Consider the following 21,223-nt stretch of genomic DNA (forward strand, 5'->3'; position numbering starts at 1 on the left):
TTTTACTGGCCCAATAGTAAGGATTATGGGATCAAGAACAGGTGACACTTGTAGTAGAATTAAAGCAGAACCTGGTCGACCCTTAGCAGGCGAGTTGATGGTAATTGTCCCATTACAGAGTTGATCTTGTACCTCAGGGCTGCTCAGCTCAACTGCTGCAATATGAGCAGGGGATGAATTTATCATTGGTATTGCATTGGCTCAGACTACCGTGACTTCCTTAACTAAGCAGCTAGTCAGGGTGCCCATGCTATTCTGCTGCCTTTTCTTCCTACGCATGTTTGTGTGTTAGTTACGATAGTAGAGTTCATGGGCGTAACTGATGCACCTGCCCCCGATGATTATAATATGGAGGCTAGATTTTCCGTTAGAAGGGTTGCACGCTTTGCTCTTCGCAGTTCTTTATGAGTTTTATATGTAAGTGGGGAGGCTTTGTTATTGTTGCCAAACAATAGATCTATCAATCACGCTCTGTATGCTTTCAACCTAGTTTATATTGAGATCTCCAGTAATTCTGGAAGGGAGAACTGGCGATCGTTACTTAACAGCGGCCTGATTTTGCTCCAAGAGAAAAAAAACACATGTTGTATAATATGGCCCTGTAGTTTTAAATCCTCATGTATAAGGCCACAAAGCTTTAGCAGGATTTTTACCGCAATATTTAAGGCACCAGACTTAGGTTCGGCTGCTGTGTTCCTCATAGTTCTAATATTAATGTGGCAGTCGTCATCCGTTTCCTTGTAAGACTGATTAATTTAAGTTGCTGGAAATAGACTAGGTGTTGTGGACATCCGGGACAACTTATCAGTGTTAGATGTATGTGGAGGAATAGGGGGATCGGGACACTGAAGAAGCCCCTTAGTTTAATGGAGTAGCTCTCAGTAGAGCCTGAGGAATTTGTGTAGCCCCATGCAATGAATAGCAAAGCTAATAGAGAGTTATCTATGCCAATTATTGATTGGTTACTACTGCCTCAAAGTTCCTCTTCTATTAAAGCCGTTAAGAGCCACTTGCTTCATGTGCTATATTTGCATTTTGCTCCATTTTCGGGACACAATATGATGTAATCTGCCCACGAGTGGGATTCTTCGGTATCACCGCTGTTGTTACTGGCAGTGAGACAGTTCATTCTAGTCCAGACTGTTCGGTGGTAGTCGAGCGTGATCTCGTGGTTGCTTTTTTATATGGCTTGTCCTTGCACAAGTTATAGGCTTTGGATCTACTTATGGTCTTTCCAGGCATATTTTAAATCAGGCTGTAAGTCTATAGGGCCATCAAACTATTTAGGGCAGGGTTTGTGTGCTATAAAATATAGAAGGCCTCAATTTAATAATGTTAAAAGTAACAAAGCTGTGACGTGAGATTCTTACCTCAGCTCCTTGCTGTGCTGTATGGAGGTTGCTAGGGCTCACCGTTGGAAGCGGATTCCAGTTTGCACAATTGATTCACAGTCCAGGTCCTCCCGTCCCAGCAGTCCCCAGATGACCAGACAACCACTTAGCTTTTCACTTGGTGTCAGCGCAGTGCTTTCTGTTTTGCCAGTTTTGTTTGTCTGCACACAACGCTGGTCCAAAGGCGGCTCCTCTGATGGGGAAGAACTGAAAAACGACTGCACCACTTCATCACAGACAAACACTTATCTTTCCACTTGGTATCACACTTTCCATTTCACACACAGAACGAAGATATGCAAAATTATAACGTACTGTCAAGGAGTCCCCCCCCCCCCTTCTCACCCGAGTTCGATCTTTGCTGGATTTCTTGATCGATGCCTTCTTGCGGACGGATTGAGTCTTGAATAAGGCTGCACAAGTCTCTTCCGACTCCAGCATGCGTTCAAAGTTCCGGGATGCAAAGATCCAGGAATCTGGGAAATTTAGAGTGCGCTACTAGCACACGAGTCCAGGAATCAAGAAAGGAAGAAAAGGGACTAGATGGGGTTGGTTGGAAAGAAGCAAGGAAAACAATACCTTGAGCTACGGAGCACACGTCAGGTCGCTACTTCGCAATAGCATTGAGACGCGCAGAGCCGTGGTCTAATAGAACACGCTACGTCCAAGGTGTAGAGCGAGGAAGGTGTTTCACAGTGGACGGCCATGTTGGGAGTAAAAGGGAGTGTAAGCCCCGTTGAGACAAGGACTAGGAAGTCCAAAAGGGGCGTGTTCTGTAGTTCATGACAGCATGCCTCCTCCGAAGACCCGTTCCTCCGGGTTTGCCCGGGTGTATAAGGTGAAATCTTCTGAGCAGTCGAGGGGCCTTGAGATTAGAAAGTGGTTCCCAGGTTCTTTCACTAGGAGGATATCCTTTCCATTCAACCAGGTATTGAAGCTGACCCTGTTTATACCTGGAGTCACATATTCGGGATACTTCATATTAATAAGGATGTGTGAAATACTGGGTGAATTTTCTTCCATGAGTCTGGTAGTCTGATCCGGTATGAAACTGGATTGATCATTTCCTGGATTGGAAATGGACCATAGTACCGAGGGGCCAACTTGTTTGGCCGTAGATGTCGGGGTAGTAATTTCGAGGACAACCAGACTTGATCACCAATTGCATAAGAAGGACCTGGTCTTGTTTTGGAATCTGCATACCTCTTAGTCTGTGTTCTGGCCCTCTCTAAGTTTTCTTTGGCCTCCTGGTGTACGTTGATGAGGGTTTCTATCCAGGATTCGACAGTAGGTACTGGTGTAGGATGAGGGAGAACAGAGGGTAGAACCGATGGATTGAAACCTTGGCTACAATAAAAAGGGACTGGTCTTAAGTGCTGAATGATCGGAATTGTTGTAGGCGAATTCAGCCACGGGTATCAGGAGCCACCAGTCATCCGGAACCTTGGTGGCGAAACATCAAAGATACTGCTCCAGGGCCCGATTAGCACATTCTGTGGCCCCGTTGGTTTGGGGATGATAACCAGATGAGAGGGCGCGTTGGATTCCCAAAATGCGACAGATGTTTCCAGAATTGAGAGACGTATTGAGGTCCTCGATCAGATATGATCTTGGAAGGAAGTCCATGTAAACGGAATATGTGTTCCAGGAAGATTCCAGCAAGCTCGGACGAGGATGGTAGCTTACACAGGGGTGTAAAATGAGCCATATGAGTGTGCAAGTCTATGGTAACCATGATGGTCGTGTATCCTCGAGAAGGTGGCAATTCCACAATGAGGTCTGTAGCAATGAATTCCCATGGCCTTGTTGGCAGTGTAGGTTGCAGTAGAAGACCCGCCGGTCTCTTGTTATGTTTATTTTGACTGCAGATAGTACAAGCTTTGATGTACTGCTGTACGTTGGTCTTCATTCCAGGCCACCAAAACTGTCTTTGTATGAGACGGAGGGTGTTGGTTATGACACGATGTCCGGAGTGAAGGGTATCATGACAGAGGTTTATTATTCTTTGTTGTAATTTCTGTGTAGGAATGACCTGTGCATTGTCCTTTAATAAATATCCTTCCTTAACTCTTAGGTTCCATGGATTCTTCCTTGAAATATCCTTCCAGAGGTCAGAGGATTGGGTTTGCACTCGAATTTCTTCCAGGAGGTTGACTGCTTGAGCTACAAAGATCGTGTGGGGAAACATCTTAGGATAGGCCCTGTCTTCAGTAGTTACACAGTCAGGACGTCGAGATAAGGCGTCAGCAATCAGGTTTTGTGATCCGGGAACATGAGTGATTTGGAATTGGTACTGGGCAAAGAAGTAGGCCCAGCGCGCCTGACGACTGTTCCTGCACGCCAACGACTGTAGAATTTGAAGATTCCGATGGTCCGTGCGGACCTGAACTGGATATCTAGCACCCAGAAGTAGATTTTGCCATTCAGTGAAGGCTTGGCGGGTGGCTAACAGTTCCTTTTCCAGGACGGAGTAATGTGTCTCACTGGGAGTCAGGGTTCGTGAGAGGTAAGCAATGGGGTGTTCCAGTTTATCCTCAAGTTCCTGCCTCAAGACCGCTCCTACGCCGTAGAGGCATCCGTTTCCACTAGGTATGGCCGATTTATGTCGGGTTGGGCCAAGATGGGGGCTTGCGTGAACTCTGCCTTTAAACGTTGGAATGCCTTATCTTGCGGTGTGGACCAGATAAAGGGGGTGTATTTCTTCAAGAGGGCAACGATCGGCTGAACGATCTCGGAAAAGGTAGAAATGAACTTCCGGTAGAAGTTGGCAAACCCCATGAAGGATTGAACATGTTTCACGGACGTGGGAGCGGGCCATGCCAGTATGGCCTTTACCGTTGAAGGGTCCATACCAATTCCTTCTGGGCTAAGGATGAATCCTAGGTCGTGAACAGAAGCAACGTGAAACAAGCATTTTTCGGGTTTGGCTAAAAGTTTGTGTTCACGGAGTCGTTGTAATACTGCCTTTACATGTTCTTCATGCTTTAGAGGATCCTTGGAAAAGATCAATATGTCATCCAGATAGACAATGACGAAGAGGAATAACATGTCAGAAAACACCCTATCCATAAAACGTTGAAAAACTGTGGGGGCATTAGCTAGTCCAAAGGGCATGACTAGATATTCATAGTGACCAAAGGGTGTTTTCCATTCGTCTCCTTCCCGGACACGGATCAAATGATAGGCAACCCGGAGATCCAACTTCGTGAATCCTTCTCATCCTTTCTTGCGGGGATATAGGTCCACGGAAGGCTCCTATCTGCATGGGTTCTGGTTCAGAGACTGAGCCTGGGTTTGTGTCCGTCTTGGTCGTACTCTCAAAGGACAGCTTTGGAGGATTACCTCTGGATTTCTTCTTCTCTGTCTTCCTTTCCTGGATACGGAAATCTATTTGCATGGCAAGGTCCATTAGTGCCTGGAATGAGTTTGGGCGAGCCACTCTGGCCAACTCATCCTTAATCTCCTCGTTCAGTCCTCTCCTGAAAAGGGTAAAACTCGCCTTAGGAGACCAATCAGCTTTCTTGACTAATTGCTTGAATCGGGTAACGTAGGTGAACATATCCTGGGATCCTTGCTGAAAGTCTAACAGGCGTTCCTGGGCACTAAAGACCTGCTCTGGACGGTCAAACATGGTCTTAAGGGCTTGTATGAAGCCATCATAGTCATCTAGGAGAGCAGCGCCGGAATTAACGAGGGGTGTAGCCAGGTTAAGGCGTTTCCTGAAAGGTGGGAAATTATGAACCCCACCTTAGCCCTGGGAGTTGAAAAGTAATAGGGCTTAAAAGTAAAGTGGACCAAACATGAAACCACGAATCCGCGAAGGGTATTTGCCGACCCATCGTATTTGTCCACTATGCCGCCCGGCAACACATTTTCTTTTGTGGCAGAATCATGGGATAGAACTAATTGTTTGAGAGCGGCGTTTTCCGCCTTTAGATTCTGCACCTCGGTTGCTAGCTCTTGCATGCCACGCATCACGTCCTGGACGGCCGCTTCCATGTCCATATCGAGTTTGGTCGGGTGGCGTCTCAAACTGTCAAGGAGTTCCTCCCTTCTCACCTGAGTTCGATCTTTGCTGGATTTCTTGATCAATGCCTTCTTGCAGACGGATCGAGTCTTGAATAAGGCTGCACGCGTCTCTTCCGACTCCAGCGTGCATTCAAAGTTCCGGGATGCAAAGATCCAGGAATCCGGGAAATTTACAGAGTGCGCTACTAGCACACTAGTCCTGGAATGAAGAAAGGAAGGAAAGGGACTAGGAATGGGGTTGGTTGGAAAGAAGCAAGGAAAACAATACCGCGAGCTACGGAGCACACGTCATGTCGCTACTTCGCAATAGCACTGAGACGCCCAGAGCCGCGGGAGGCGTGGTCTATTAATAGAACACGCTACGTCCAAGGTGTAGAGCGAGGAAGGTGTTTCACAGTGGACGGCCATGTTGGGAGTACAAGGGAGTGTAAGCCCCTTTGAGACAATGACCAGGAAGTCCAAAAGGGGCGTGTTCTGTAGTTCATGACACGTACCCAAGTTAGGCTGCCCTACTATCCTGATTTGAAGGTCATGCTTTGGTTGCATTAGGACTGCCTGCTTTCCGGAAGGCTAAGAATATGGAGAGTGGCCAACTGGTTCTTCAGAGTCGGGTTTGCTGCTCTGAGACACGCTGGTCCTGGGCTCCGATTTACAATGCACCCCCTTACATGCAATACTGATGTGGATGCTTGGAGCAACCCTTAGGGTGTCATGTGGCTTGGCCCAGGCAACAATGAGAGTACTGTGTTTTACCTGGCGCTTCGGTGAGGGGCCGATGAGGAGAAAGCCTTGTGAGGAATTGAATGTCCTAAGAATCCTGTGGTCTGGTGTAAGCCCCAAGGCATTTGGCTTTGAGGAGAGTCCTAGTAAACAGTGTGTGCGCTGTGCCCATGGTGGATCAAGGTACCATTAACTGTTCTGGACTACATCGAGCCCTCCAGAAGGAGTTTATCCCTTCTCCCATGCCATCATGCCATTTGCGTGGAGCAGATTTCTGAAAGCTTTTTTGGCTTGGGCCGTCACCCCAACCAGGCTGATGGCTTGCTGAGGCATCAGAGCAGAGTGCTGTGTTAATGTCTCGGTAGGGGTGAGCCCCCTCAACACCCCGCCTGCATCAGTGACTCTGTGGGTTAACTGAGCAGGATCCCATGGTTGAACCTTGTTCTGGAGTTTTTCAATTGTCAGAAAGGAAGAGGGTAAACCACACCTCTTTGGTACCTTTATTTTTAGATCCAATGAAGTTGGATTCCTATGCAGTAGAAGCTCGGAAGGCCTCTTCCCACTATGGAAGAAAGTAGACAGGACATAAAAGCATGTTGGCTCTCAATACCGTAGAAACATTTGATTGAGTGTTTAATACACACATGCTCAACCAAAAATAATTAAGTGCAGAATGAAAAATCAAAAGCATAAGGTAAGCTTTTTTAAATTGGTTTTAGTAACATCTGCACTAGTAACATTGTCCAAGAATGTTATCAGCAAATATTATAGTAGTGTTTCACCACGTATGATCGTAACAAATCCGCATCTGGAAAACAGGACTCAGAAAGACATTACAAGGGTAGTGAGTTAAGGACAAGAATCGCTAATTTGTTAGAGAGCATTGGGCAGAGGTTTAGGACACAAGAAGTGGCATTCATATTAAGTTGTCCTTTGTGAACAAGTGGTTTCCAATAGTTTCAAATGTCAGTTTCAGAACACAGAATGCATGATTCACCAAAAACATAAATGGAATAGAAAGCAGACACCAAGGTTTTGCAATAAAAGTTTAATGACATTTATAAAAAAAATGTGCTATTGGGTACCACGTATTGAATCCACAAGTTATTAACATATATACAGAAGCTAAGAGCCTTTCTTTTGAGAATGGAATTCTCAACCAAGATAAGTACAGAGCTTTGCAACCCCTCTTTGAAAGTTAACAAGAAAATATATATATATATATGTATATATATGTACACATTAGGATTCCACCTAGCCTATGGCTAGAAAACAGGTGGGAAAGGAAGAAAAGAGCTCAGATTTCAAAGAAAGATCTTTATTTACGGATTTCATTGTTGGTATTGCCACCTTTTGTTGGCCAATGCACTTCTACCAATGATGCATTTGCTTAAATGCCAAGTGAATAGGGTTGGCGTGTCACCCTGGAGGTTTGTCTACAGGATGCAAAGTGCTTTTGACCATGTATTTTTCAAGTACCTTGTCTGCCACTACTCGGTCATATTTGAAGATGGTAGGCGGCATATGGGCAACATTGTTCTGAATTACCTCCCTCAGTTATTGCACAGAAAAATTGAGCTAGGACGCAGTAGTTTCTATCAGCTAATAAAAACAAAGACTGAGGATCCAATGGTTTTCCTCCATTTCTTTTCCAGTTCAAAATCTTGGAACGTCCAGTACATTTGCAGCCATAATGATCACCAAACTGGAAAATAGGCAAGATTCGCCCATCACAGGTAAATCCATTAAACCCAAACGTGCAGAAGCGAATACCAAATGTTTGATGTCTGCACTTAAAATATTTCTACTCCAAAAGAAAAGTCATGGAGGCAAGATTGAGGCAGGTACGTTTTCACATAATTCAAGATACCATCAATCTTGGCGCAATTAGAAATGCCACCATTGCCACATGGAAAAAGTAAGGTGACCGAGCTCAAATATGGACTGCCTGAAAAGCAGAAAAACCTTTATCCCAATTTACCAGCCACAATATGCTTAAGGGCAAGTTTAATTGCTTGAAGTACACAGAATGAACACACTATTATCATAGCATGTTATTTTTGATCTTACAACATATTTATAACATGTTATTCCAAATCCTTTTTGTAGAAGATAAACAGGCAAAAAGAATTCAGTGTGTGCCATTATGCGAGAACACTGAGGGGGATTGACTATTACTCAAGTTAAAAAATGAGTGTAGGATCTGAGAAGAGGTAATTAAATATCTCAGTGTTGTGTGCCACCATAACCACAATCAAACAGACGTGCAAGCCAGTCACATCTCCAAGGCTGACACTGTTATGCTACAAAGGTCCAATATGAAAAAGGAAATACTGTAATAAAGACAATATCTTTGAAAAACTGATTCTGTTACAGTACTTTAATGCACCAATCGATTTGGGAAACAGGGTCAGAGAAAAGGAGGGTGCGTTTGAAACTTTCAGCAAAACCGGAGTAGAAAAACAATACAATGTATTTACAGCTCCTAAGTACGAATGGAAACATATATTTACATAACAATAGCATGTGTTTCTACAAGAAACAGTCTGTCCATCTACAATATTCACAACTTTCTTCTGCTAAAGAAAAATTTAATCATATCTTTTTTTTGTTGCTGTCAGTTCCAGGACCCTGAACGGCGTGAAAAAAAAAGCTGCAGTTACATAATACATAGGTCGCACACAAAGTCTTGTTTCTGTTCACCTTATAGAAAAATAAAAATAAGATGCTTTTTTTGTCTTGATAAACAGTAACGGGTTAAAAAGTGGGATGGGGGTGACTGTTCTGCTCCCTAAACCAGCTTACTTAGAAAAATCATATAGGTCTATCTAAAATACTTCTATGTTTATTTTAAGAACAGGTTTAGTTTGCCTTCCTCACAGCAGTACACTTGAATTACTGCCTGAAGTTGACACTATCAAAATATATATTCGGGGAGCCATTTGAGGATTAGAAAACTGAATGGTGGCTGCCAGAACATTTTTGACAAAATTAAGAGGAATGGAGGTGAAAAAGACAAAATCAAAATACCTAGTTTTCTGATGATATGTGAAAGCAATTATTTCCTTCAGCTACAGTTAGAGCTCTTTTTTTAAGTGAGGGGTAGCAGGTTACCTAAGTGGCCATGCAGATTAAAGTAAGTTTGCTTTGCAGAACTAATGTGAGGGCTGCAGGCTAAGGCTTGCTTTCTGTTAATTAGGGAGAGGCAGGGATGTTTTGCAGTGTGTGTGCAGAAAGATTAAAGCGTTTTAGCAGGTCTTACTGCCCAGTTCCCCTTCAAGTGTCAATACACAAGGGGCTCACAGCAATAGTTGATGATGCTGACAGTGAACATTAACATGATAGTGCCAACAGAAGAGTGCCTTAATGCAGTGCTGTGCTAAAAGCATTGAAACTATACATTGTAAAATCAATAACATCGATAGTGGGTGTTGATGGAACTTCTTGGTTTTTCCAAAGACTTACATTTGACTTTGAACACTTATTTGGAGGCAGTCTGTGAATACAACATAGGTTTCGTGCTTAACGGGTCGACTATTCTTTCAAGGAAAACAGGGTTTCTTGCAGAACGTGCATGACTGCCTTCCAGTAGTGCTGCTCTTTGAACAAAAAATGTATCAGCAACTAATACAGACTAACTCTGGGGGAGACTCAACACTGGAGTGCAAGTCTCAGGTTGTAGCCTCTGGGCCGATTACAGGATGCCAATCCAGCAATCCTCTCAGCAAGACTTATGGGCTTCACTTGCCCAAATATTGTGGAAAACTGCTTCCAGCTAGTGCAATGGAAGATATTAAGCAGCTTTAGACACTGCAAATGTCAGCGAATACATTGGGGTCAAAGAAGATCCACCACAGGCATGCCCAGAACCCTTTAATAAAAGGATTGATAGCACATTAAGGAAAAGTTCTATCTTCACATCTCTTACATCTTAATGAATTAGAGGTCATTGCATGCACACTATAAAGATTGATAGCTCACAGTACAGACAAGATCATCATGTGCTGAGGGGTAGCATTCTCTAAAAATAGTGATTTAGTAAGCCTTTATTGGCCGGGTGAAATGAGAGAAAGTATCGCTAAATGGAAAACTAGATTTAGACCAAGGCAAGCATGTAAAGGACTGGATGTGTATGCGTCTCTCAGACACATTTACTTGCTTCTTCTAACCCTTCTGGGAGAAAAGATAGGATGAGCTGATTTAGATCCATCAAAGCCCTTATCTAACATAGAACTCAGGATGCGATTCCTGAACTCAAGGTACAAAGACCAGATTGTTTAACCATATACTACGCCTATCTGCATGAGTTAAGATAGATGGGTCTGTAGATTTTCTCAAGAAATTGATGTTTTTTCAAGTGTGTGTCTGAGCTTACAGGCCAATGTGGCATGTTTTCAAGCACAGACCTGCCTAGGCAACGTCTGAACCATCCTCTTAGAATCTGCCTCCACGGTCAATGGATAGATGGCCTTCAAAGCACAACAACCCGACTGGGCACTCAGACACAGGACTTCCAACACTAAGAACATGGTGACTATTTTGCACACAACCCCCATTTCTTCCGGTTGCCGTGGATTATTTACGACAAGAATTATCCATATTTTGTAATTATTTTTTAAGGGCTCCGACAGTCCTGTAAAAAAACTAAGTTGACAAATTTGAACTTCTACAGACTACCTGGCAATAACAACTGGCAATATCCCAAGTAGAGCGATTGCTAACTTGCTATGAAAACAAGCAGAACAGAAGAAGGCAGGAGATCACGTTTGGTTTATTCGTCCTACTACTGCGATGCAGACACTGGTTACAAAAAAAGTCTAGCCAGTATTTTCAGTAGCATTTAAAACCCTTTTTAGCAGCACCACCCATGTCAGTCACTCTGTATGGTATGCATGTGCCCCCTGCCAGGCCATGGGGACTTTTTAGCCTCTCTGGCATCCAATCCAATAGCAGCCCTAGCTCCACCAAAGATGTTGGAATTTAGCCACAGGGTGATTAGCCTTTTATTTTGGTCTGCTTCCAGATCAGGTCTGTTTTTCTGCACTACATCTGTAGTAGAAAACCCCAATGTTATTTTAACAGTGCAGATTGGCACCCTTGCAGACACTGGTTGTAGTAGAGTTGGACTGAAGGAAAATATACCTTAGGTGGTTTTGCTATATCATGTCAAGTAATTTCAATCCTCTAAGTGTCCAGACCTCTGCATATGTTGTATACATACAGGACGAGCCCTCATTTTTTCCATTTCTATAGGACTAGCTGCACTTCAAGGTTTGACCCATTTACACAACAAATTTGTGGTTCCTGCTTTTTACCGAAGTCGTCTGCCTCGGTCTCCAGATTTCCCTCCTCTCCCATTTGAAATTCAATGTGGACGCCACTTGTCAGTATTTAAGCTCGCAGGGACAGATACAAGCAAAAGAAGTGCAGTTGCAGCAACAAGGCTGCAAAAAAACTAAAAGCTGAAACCACAACTATAACACCAACAACACTTCTAGGGAGAACAGATGATGGAGCACACCTATGGAGAAGACACCAGGAGGACATTTAAAGCAGGAACACTATCCAAAACCATTTACAGGCAAAAATAAAGCCTGAATTGGATAGGCTAAGAACACTCTGTGCCACCACAAACCTCCTCACTTGGATAAAGAGTATCGATTTTGGCTTTATGCTACACCTCAGTTTTCAGATAAAGATATAGTATGATGAAGAATGCAGACTTTCAGTGTTGGCACCTTTCCTAGGGTTGTATGCTGCAATGCAGTACGGGCCACATGATAAATCAACAGAACACTTGAAGAGAACCAGTCACAGATCAGCAACTTGGACTTGCTGATTGGTTGCCAGGCGATAGCCTGGCAGCAAAGTGCATATGGTGCAGGGTTGAGTCGGCTTGTGAGGTGGACAAGTTAAGGACACATTTTCATGCACATATTAGGACTTGTTACTGAATCAAGACATAAGGCAGCCCAACTACCACAGAGTTTTCTGTTTTGAGAACTCTGTTTACAGATGATGGGACCTTTTTATTTTTTTAAACTGGGTCCCAACGACACACTATCCTTGCCCAGCAAGTCTATGGAACGCAATATTCTTGGCAAAGAAAACAACTTCTATGGTATGGCGCACTTACTGGAGATAAAAGAAGTGGGGTGTCCAGAAAGAGAAGTCATCTAGAACAGAAAAAATGAGTCATTTGAACATCCTCAGACATGGATAGAAACATGTGGGTGAAGGTGAAATACAAAGCTAGGGATAGAGAAGGAGAATGTAAAGAGACAGACCGTAATGTCACCCACATATTTGCAGTTTGATGGCAAAGGTCATATAGGAATGACCAACAGAAAAATAAACGAAAAGCTGAGGCTGCTTTAAGGCAAAATCCATTGGATTAAAGCAGGGAGGTCTCAGTGCAAAATAACCAAAAAGAAATAAAAGTTTACAAAAATAAATAAATTTAAAACAAAAAGACATCCCATTACTTCTTCCAGAAGGGACAGCACCTGCCTGCCCAAGCGAAGGCCCAACCTGCCGCTGTGGCAGAACCTGTCATTTATCGCGGCCAACTCCAGCTTTTCCACTGTGCGTAGGAGTCTGCTCTGCTGGGACCTGTGCCAGCATGAAAGCATGCCGTGAATCAGTGAGCCCCCGTGGTTCTCATGTCCTCTCTTTAAGAGGCAGACTTCTTGATCCATGGTGGTTCTCTGTGCCCGAGTTAGTTCAGATAACAGGCATGATTTTAATTCAGCGTGCCTCTGCAATTCTCAGTCCCGCACAGGCAAGGAATCTTGTTTTCTTCAATGGGGAATTTGTAGTCATATGTTATTTCCTCATTGACACCAATGGCTTGCTTGGAGTAGATAACAATTTTCTTCTGAGACTCGATCATGATTACTTTGGCATAGCAATTGGGCTGCAGAGAGAAAAAAAAAATATTGCATGAAGCTAGCAAGTCCTTTTACAGACCCTTCCACAAGTTTGGTAGGTTTTTTTTAATGAAACAAATGAAAAACAGGTTGCATGTTATCACTTTAACTTAAACCTGGTTCTAATATTGATTATATTACAGGCCAGTGTAAAATTACGAAGGATCCAGCTATAATAAGGAACCTCTTTCAAAAATACATTGTTAGTCTACATATAAAGGACAAACTGCTTGGACACTGAAGTCAAGACCAACTTTAGCAGTTCATCCAGCACTCCTCAGGGAAGCCAACAAACAGAGTTAGAAACTTGAACTCTAGTCAAGTTAATAGATACTAGGAAAGAATGAGCTTCCTTCAGAAATACAAAAACAGATGGGTCCTTTACTGCTTAAAACTATGTTATATATAATACCGACAGACCTCCCACTTCCTGGAAATTGGTAAATAGCGCAATTCTACAAGTCCACCTGCACCCTCACTCCACCGTAAAATGCACTAAACTGTTAGAATGATTTCTTTACTTAATAAGGACAGTGGAGTATTTCCCAATTTGTTGGCCAATAGATTTACAAAAACGATTGTTAGTCATGAAAAGAGCTTTATTCCATGAAAGATGAGCTAAACAAAAAGGAGCTAGATGCTAAAAAAGCATATGTACTGGTTGACTTGTGTTTACTCTTAGAAGTGTTAGCATCCATGGCAAGGCAAAGATTATGTACAATGGGGGGAAACAACTCTGTGGCTCTCAACAAGCATGACTGTCAATGAAATGGTTTGGGATATATGGAACAAGTTACCTACCTGTAACTCCTGTTCTCCAGCATTGATATTTCATGGATTTACATGCCCATGAATATTCCACAATGTCAGGCTGGGAATCCTCAGTAATAATAAAGCAATTTTGCTTTAAACGTAAAAACTGCTTGGTACTTGTATAGGCTACTGTTGTCACTTTGGGTCATATTGTCCCAGCCAATGGCAGTGGTCATCCTTGGCTCCACCCTTGGTGGCCATCTTCAGATATTTACAGCACGTTTACATGTTGAGAGTCCTCGTTGTTTCGCTCCTTGACATTTTGAATCTTTTTTCATCATCGGTCACTGCTGTGACCGCCAGTAGCGGGGATCCATAGCCGGTGAATGTCTGAACATCCAACAATCTTCTGAAAATCCGACGATCATCTCAAAGAGGCCCTCTTCTTGATTGTCAGGCTCTCTCCACGTCGGCATTGCGGATGCCAGCAAGAAAAGCCATTTCAGGCCTTGCTCCAAGTGTCACCTCAAGAACATTGTTGTGGACGATTGACATGAGAAATGCATGTATTGCCTGCACCTGCATGAGGTGGACAGCTCCATTTGCCAAGCCTTCTCCATGAACACTCGGAAGGATTGCCATGGAAGGTTGGTGGCTTGGCTGGAAGAGGGTGCCAGGGATTCGGACTCAGCCTCAGTCCGGCATCATGTCTCTGCCAGGGTTGGCAGACCCGTAGATGGGACACCCTCTACAAAGAGAAATCCCATGAGGACACTCCCAGGGGAAGAAACCTAAAAGGGAACATAAGTAGCAGGTTTCGACTATGTTCCGGTTGATATCGGCAGCGGGCCAGTCTACATCCCCGGCCGCGTCACCTACAATCACGACTACAGCGACGTCAAAACGCTTGCCACACTCTTTGGAGATGAGGGGTCCATCAACAACCGCAACGTTTACTGCGTCGACAAGCCACAGGCAAACAATCATCGACGCCAGTTACTTTGACCACAACCTCGTCATCAACAGTCTTGTTGACAAAAATCGACAACCTCGTTGGCGACCACAGCATCCACGACTTTGACAGTATCCAGGATTGCTCATCCTCTAAGGCCAGCATCTGCAGCATTGATGACTTAGGCACCACTGTGAACTCCACAAGCACCAGTGCTTGCTTCATTTCCTAGAAGCACGAGCGTGCACAAGGAGATACCCCCAACTTGCTCTTCCCTAGTCACGGCCAACTAAAACGAAACCACTATTTACCCTGGTGCCAGCGAGACCTCCTGCCCAGTTGATGCAAGAGTGTGTGTTCTCAGAAACTTAAGAGCCTCTGGAGGCTTAATTCTCAGAGCATGAGAAAATGGAGGAAGAACCAGACCCAATTTTGCCAGCACCCCAGCCACCTGTGGCTGTTCCAGTACCTGTTAGACCAACGGCAGTGCCTACAGTTTATGTGGGAATGCCAACACACCAAGAGACCTGTCTGTAGACATTCTGTTTACCCAGCTGAATTTCAGCAGCCCCACAAGGTGCACAAGGTGGGCCAAGTAGGCCAGGTAGAAGTCCTCCTCCATGGCCATCAAGTGAGGCAATGGCTCTGCCACCACGCACTCCGGGATCAACTCCTCACGTGCTTGCTGCCGACCAAGCAAAACTGCTTTATTATTACCGAGGGCACCCCGCCTGACACACGGAATATTCATGAGCATGTGAATCCACGATAGAGCCAATGCTGGAGAAGCAAGAGTTCTCTTCGCCTTTATATCACTCTATTTAGCATGAATAGCAAAGAAGATATAAAGGAACATATTTGCTATGAACTTTCTTACTTCGCAGTAATATGAATGGTCTGCTGGAAATCAAAAGTGATTCAAATAAAAAAGCAAAAAAAAAAAAAAGATAGGCTGCCATTTTAAAAATGTTTACATTAACTATGCCTAAAAAATAAAAATCAACACATGTGGAAATTAAATGCCTTCTGACACTTACCAGAAGCTGTAATGCTATCTAACACACTAAACTAGCTACATCTTACATCTTTATATCTATTTGGGTTAATCCAGGATTAAGTTATTCTAACTTTCCTTTTACAAGTATATATGTATCATATGACAAAAAAAAAAAACAGGCAATTCCAGACTTGCAACACTGCCACATTGGCGCATGGTTGCAAAAGATGTTAACACCTTAAGGTATATGTGCTAATGCTATACTTGGTCAGACCTCAAAGGCTTCCTGCATGAATCAATTGTGTTTTAAAAAAAAATGAAATTTTGCTTCCTGCAAGCTGGATACGGGTACATTGCAAAAATGATAGGTTACTCATACTACTACTTTACTCCCTACTTCTTAGTCACATTTTCTCTACACTTATGGGATTCGCCCATAAAGGAATGGAATTGCAGCCTTACTTTTAGAACATAACCTCTAAATGTAGGCACAGAGCGCTGCGCATACTTGGAGGGTGGCCCACATATAATGATATAAAGGCTACCCCATCAGACGCCTTTTCACCCATGATAGCAAGAAAACATCTTTGAAGGGTGGGCATATGGAGAAAGGGGGCAATATATTAGGAGTACAAACGCCACTATCCATATCCTTATTTTATTGAGCATTTGTAATGTGCTTTATACAACAGAATTGTGTTTTAAAGCGCCACAAGGCTAAATGGAAGGGGAACAGGGGAAATAAAAACAATGGTAAACAGTAATATGTTGTGGTCCTACTAGGCCTTGTGGCATTCGGCCATGCAATTATATTGAGGGGAAGTGCAAGGGAAGAGGATGGAACAGGGAACAGAGGCGTGGACAAGTGCATGGGGAGGGCCCAGGAGGGAGGTGCTACGGGGAGCCGAGGAGAACCTTAGCCTAAGTGTTGGTACAGGTGACTCTTACGGTGGGATGTGGCACCACCAAGAGGGGCCCGCAGGGCAGTGCAGTAGGTGCTGCTATTAACTGGGAGGAAGGGCCTGGGATCAAGTGAGATTCAAGAGGATCAGGCTGTCAGGAATCAGCATACACATGTTCCAAGGGTTTCCCATTTATCCACTAGAACACAACCTAAAGGCATGAATCACTCCTTGCCCTTGGTTCCACGTTCCCGACCCTATGGAGGGTGTTTATCCACAAAGACGGAAAGTGCCGTTCTTCATGCAGTGGCGGTTGCCTTGGCGACGGTGGAAGCCTCTGTATGCACGTCACATAGCCTGGTGTGCGGAAGCCAGTGGAAAGCGCCTCCCTCCCGGTCACATGACATGGAGGAAATAAAGACCGCCTTCACCGGTGCTTCTGATTGAGGTGGTTTCCTGATTCTGTGCTTATTTTCCTGTTTCCAAGTAACCTCGCTTGTAACCAGTTTCTGTTGTTCTGGACTTGCTTCTGCCTGACCCTTAATCTGACTTTGCTGCGCTTACAGTCACCTGACCCTGCTTGCCTAAGGGACTTATCTGTCTTACGTTACAGATTTTCTGCTGCTGGTTCAATAACCTGACCTTGCCTGCTTAACGGACTGCTTCCCCCCAACATTTGGATTCTTCGCTGCCCGCTCAACCTCGACTTCGGCTACGCCCTCTGATTCCCTCATTCTCCGATCCTGGTTTTCTGGACTTCAAACCGTTACCACCAACTTTCCCCTTTGGATTTCTTCACCGCGCTTCACAGCTGCTTTATTTTGGGACTCCCTTAGCGCATTTCCTTACTCACTGTGCATGGAATAGAGGCGCTTGCTGATTGTGCACTCTTTCTGAACTCAGGCGTCCATGTGCCGTCGGGATAGGTCCATTGGTGCTATGTTTTGGGATTGTTGGACATTCCAAAACACTCTGCTGATCCAGTTCCATATTCCTGGTAAGAACAACTCCTTCCTTCCATCATTTACTATGCCTTCCCTTGCCTTAAAATTTCTTAGTTGGGCTTTCTGTGGTTCCAGGTACACCCAATCCAGTGGGCGGTATCAAGGGGACGCCATTGCACAATAACCACGTCCACTACTGCCAGCCACTTGCCTATATTGGGACCCCACACTACCCATTGAGAGGTTAGTCTTGCTTGGTCATTTTTGCTTTCGCTTGTGGTACTGCAATCAGTGTTATTAATCACAGTCTTCTAAATCTACAGCCGGCGGTGATGTGGTGCGTGTCCCCAGTCTTCCGGCTAACAGATCCCTCTGATTGTCAGTATCACACAACAGAGGGTTACATTGGTAGGAAGAACTCGTCTTCTACTAACGTGTCCTATATCCTGACGGCTACAGACTACTCCTGCCATGCTGAGTGATAGTACTGGTGGTGCGTCCTAACACAGGCCATCAGTCAAAGCGGCAGTGGGGTGATTAGCAGGGAAGGGAAAGAGGTGGAGAAAAGCAGAGTTTTGAGCAGTTTCCAGAACTTAAGGAGGTCCAGTTCAAGTCTTAGAGGGATAGGCAGGCTGTTCCAAAAGGAGGCACCAGCTGAGGAGACCTGCCTCCCCCACTCTCTGCTTGGAGAAGCATTTTACAGTAAGAGTTGGAATTAGAGGAGCGTAGGGCTCTAGCAGGGGAGCATTTAGGGACCAGAAGCCAGTGGAGAGATTTTAGGGCTGGAGAGATACGGTCCATGAGCTTGAGGCCAAGGATAAGTCTTGCAGTCCTGGTCTGGATTAGCTCGGGTCGAAGAGAGGAAAGAGGGAGATTGAGAAAGCGGCTGTTGCAGTAGTCCAGCCTAGAGAGGACCAGAGCTCTGGAGACATTGAGCTTCGGAGGAAGGTGAGAAAAAGAAGATTGCCCCCGAGGACGTGGATTTGGAAGGAACAAGTTACTTACCTGTAACTATCGGGATGGGAATCCTCAGTAAAAGAAAAACAGTTTCACTTTCACTTACAAACTGTATTTCTCCTTCAAACCAATCACTGTCCTCGGGGTCAAACTGGCCCCCCCATCCAATGACAGCCCTCTCCCTAAACCCTTCCTCTGGCAGCCATCTTCAGATTTGGTAAGCACGTAAAGTGGCAGTATGACCAAGAAGAGCTGTATAGGGGTCAGAGGGAGGGTTCGCATGTGAATCCATGCCAGACCAATGCTGGAGAACAATAGTTGCAGGTAAGTAACTTGTTCCTTCTCCAGCATGGGGTCTGGCACGGATTCAAATGCTCATGAATAACGAATACATAGCAGTACAACATTACACAACCACAGGAAGTGGCAAGGCTCAACAGAAGCAATCAACTCTTACCCCTGGAACAGACTCACCTCAAGTGAACAGGTTGCGCAGCACTGCTTGGTTGACACTCCCTGGAATCCTTGTCGACCCAGCAGAACTTCCTGAAGATGTGTGTGGACCTTCATGTAGCAGCCTTGCCGATGTCTAGCTGGGGGCACACCAGACAGGAACGCTGTTGCAGCGATTGCTCTGGTGGAGTGGGCTCTTGGACAGCTGGGCAGCGGTCGGTTCGCCAACCGATGACTGTGCGTGATGTAGCCGGAGAAACACCCTGAAATAGAAATTTTGGACAAGGCCTTCCCATGGTTCACAGGACAAAAGTTCATACAGTTGTGAAGTCTTCCAAAAACTCTTTGTGCATGCCACATAGAACTTCAAGGCACGAGCAAAGTCTAGTGAATCCAATGCCCTTTCAGCCGGTGACAAAGGCTTCGGGAAGAAAAACAGGTAACACCAAAGGCTCGTTGAGTCGGAATTCCAACGGAAACTTCGGCATGAATGAGGGGTGCGTTCGCAGCACCACCGTTTTACATGGAAAGTCAGGTATGGTTGCTTGCAGGATAGGGCCTGGAGCTCACCTACCCTCCTGGCAGAGGTGATGGCCACAAGGAAAGCTGTTTTCCACGAGAGGAACTTGAGAGGGGCCTGATGCATAGGCTCGAAGAGGGCCCCCCCATGAGCCTCATCAGCAGAATGTTGGGTTCCCACGCCGGGGCAGGAGCCTTCACCGGCGGGAAAGATCACACAAGTCCTTTGAAGAACTCCTTGACTACTCGAAACCAAAGGGAAGACGTTCCTGGAGACCTGGTGTAGCAGGAGATAGCCACGAGATGTACCTTGATAGAGGCGTGCGCCAGTCCGGCCTTGGCCAAGGATAGCAAGTATGAAAGAATCTGCGGAGCCGTGACCCTCAGAGGGGTAATCTTCTGAGACCGGCACCATGTAGCTAAACGCTTCCACTTGTACCGCAGCACTTCAAAGTCGACGATGCCCAGGCCTTGGCAAAGACCTCCCTGAAGTCCACAGGCATCTCATATACTCTGATCTCTAGGGCTGCAGGAGCCAAGCCCTCAGGTTCAGAGATCCTGGGTCGCAATGAAGAATCACACCTTCTCTGGTGAGACGATCCAGAACCACTGGTAGCTTGACAAGAGGCAACACTGACAGGCTGAGAAGGTCCAGACACCAAATTTGCCTCGGCCACGCGAGGGCGATGGGTATCATCCTGCATTGGCACGGTCTGAAAGTGCTGATGACACATAGCAGGAGAGGCAAAAGAGGAAACGCATACAGAAACATTCATCCCTTCCCACAAGAACGCTTTCTACAAGCTCCTCGGTGGAATGTGCTGGCAAACCTCTGGCATTTGGAGTTTGCCGCTGTCGCAAACAGATAGATCTGGGGCCTGCCCCACTTGAGGAAGATGCGGTTCACCTGGTCCTGCCGAAGTTCGCACTCGTGGCAGGAGCACAATTCCCTGCTGAGGGAGTCTGCTATAGTGTCCTTGATTACTGCCAGGTGAAGAGGGACGAGGAACATCTCTTGTCCAACGGCCAGCGCCACAAGTCCTGCGCTTCCTTGGAGAGCGCTGGGGATCGAGTGACAATCCCCCCCGTTTCCTGATGTAGAACATGGTGGTGGTGGTGTCCTTGAAGATCCTCACCACCTTGCCCTTAAGAGAAAGCAGAAACGACTTGAGGGCCCAGAATACTGCCGTAGCACCAGGATGTTGATATGGAGATCCTTTTCCTCTGGCAGCCACAGGCCTCTGGCGTGTAGACATCCGGTGTGGACTCCCCAGCCTTCCAGAGGAAGCGTCCGTGGTGACCGTCTTCTGGTATGAAGGGATTTGGAACCCTGTGCCCCAGGCGATGTTAGAGCAGATGCCCCACCACCCTATTGCCCAACTGAACACCTTGTCAAGCGGGATCTTGTCCGCGAAGCTTCCGGAAACCTGTATCCACCCAGCGTCCAGGAACTCCTGAAGGGGTCGCATGTGCAACCTGCATAGTCAGAAGAGATAGATGGAGGACATCATGCAACGACTTGATGGTCTCCACCATGGCTGTCTTCATCCACAACAGCTGCTTGAACCTTCCCTTGAATGACCGCTACCCTCTCCTCCGAGGGTGACGCCAGGCAGGACACCGTATTGAGCCTGGCTCCTAGGAAAAGGGCTTTCTGCGATGATGTTAAGCAGGACT

The 21,223-nt window shown here is 45.5% G+C and overlaps 1 protein-coding gene across 4 annotated transcripts in view; it reads right to left on the bottom strand.

Moving 5' to 3' along the window:
* Nucleotides 1–7,173: 7,173 nt before the first annotated feature.
* The window catches only part of SETD1A (SET domain containing 1A, histone lysine methyltransferase), a 1,694,645-nt gene continuing 1,680,595 nt past the window's right edge, over nucleotides 7,174–21,223 (bottom strand). For all 4 annotated transcript variants that reach the window (XM_069651930.1, XM_069651928.1, XM_069651929.1 and 1 more), the window contains exon 20: nucleotides 7,174–13,056. In XM_069651930.1, the coding sequence (XP_069508031.1) occupies nucleotides 12,883–13,056 (174 nt within the window). In that variant the 3' untranslated portion in view covers nucleotides 7,174–12,882. The remainder of the gene's footprint in view (nucleotides 13,057–21,223) is intronic.

This window comes from Ambystoma mexicanum, chromosome 3p (assembly GCF_040938575.1).
Source record: "Ambystoma mexicanum isolate Mex_15411 chromosome 3p, UKY_AmexF1_1, whole genome shotgun sequence".
Taxonomy (NCBI): Eukaryota; Metazoa; Chordata; class Amphibia; order Caudata; family Ambystomatidae; genus Ambystoma; species Ambystoma mexicanum.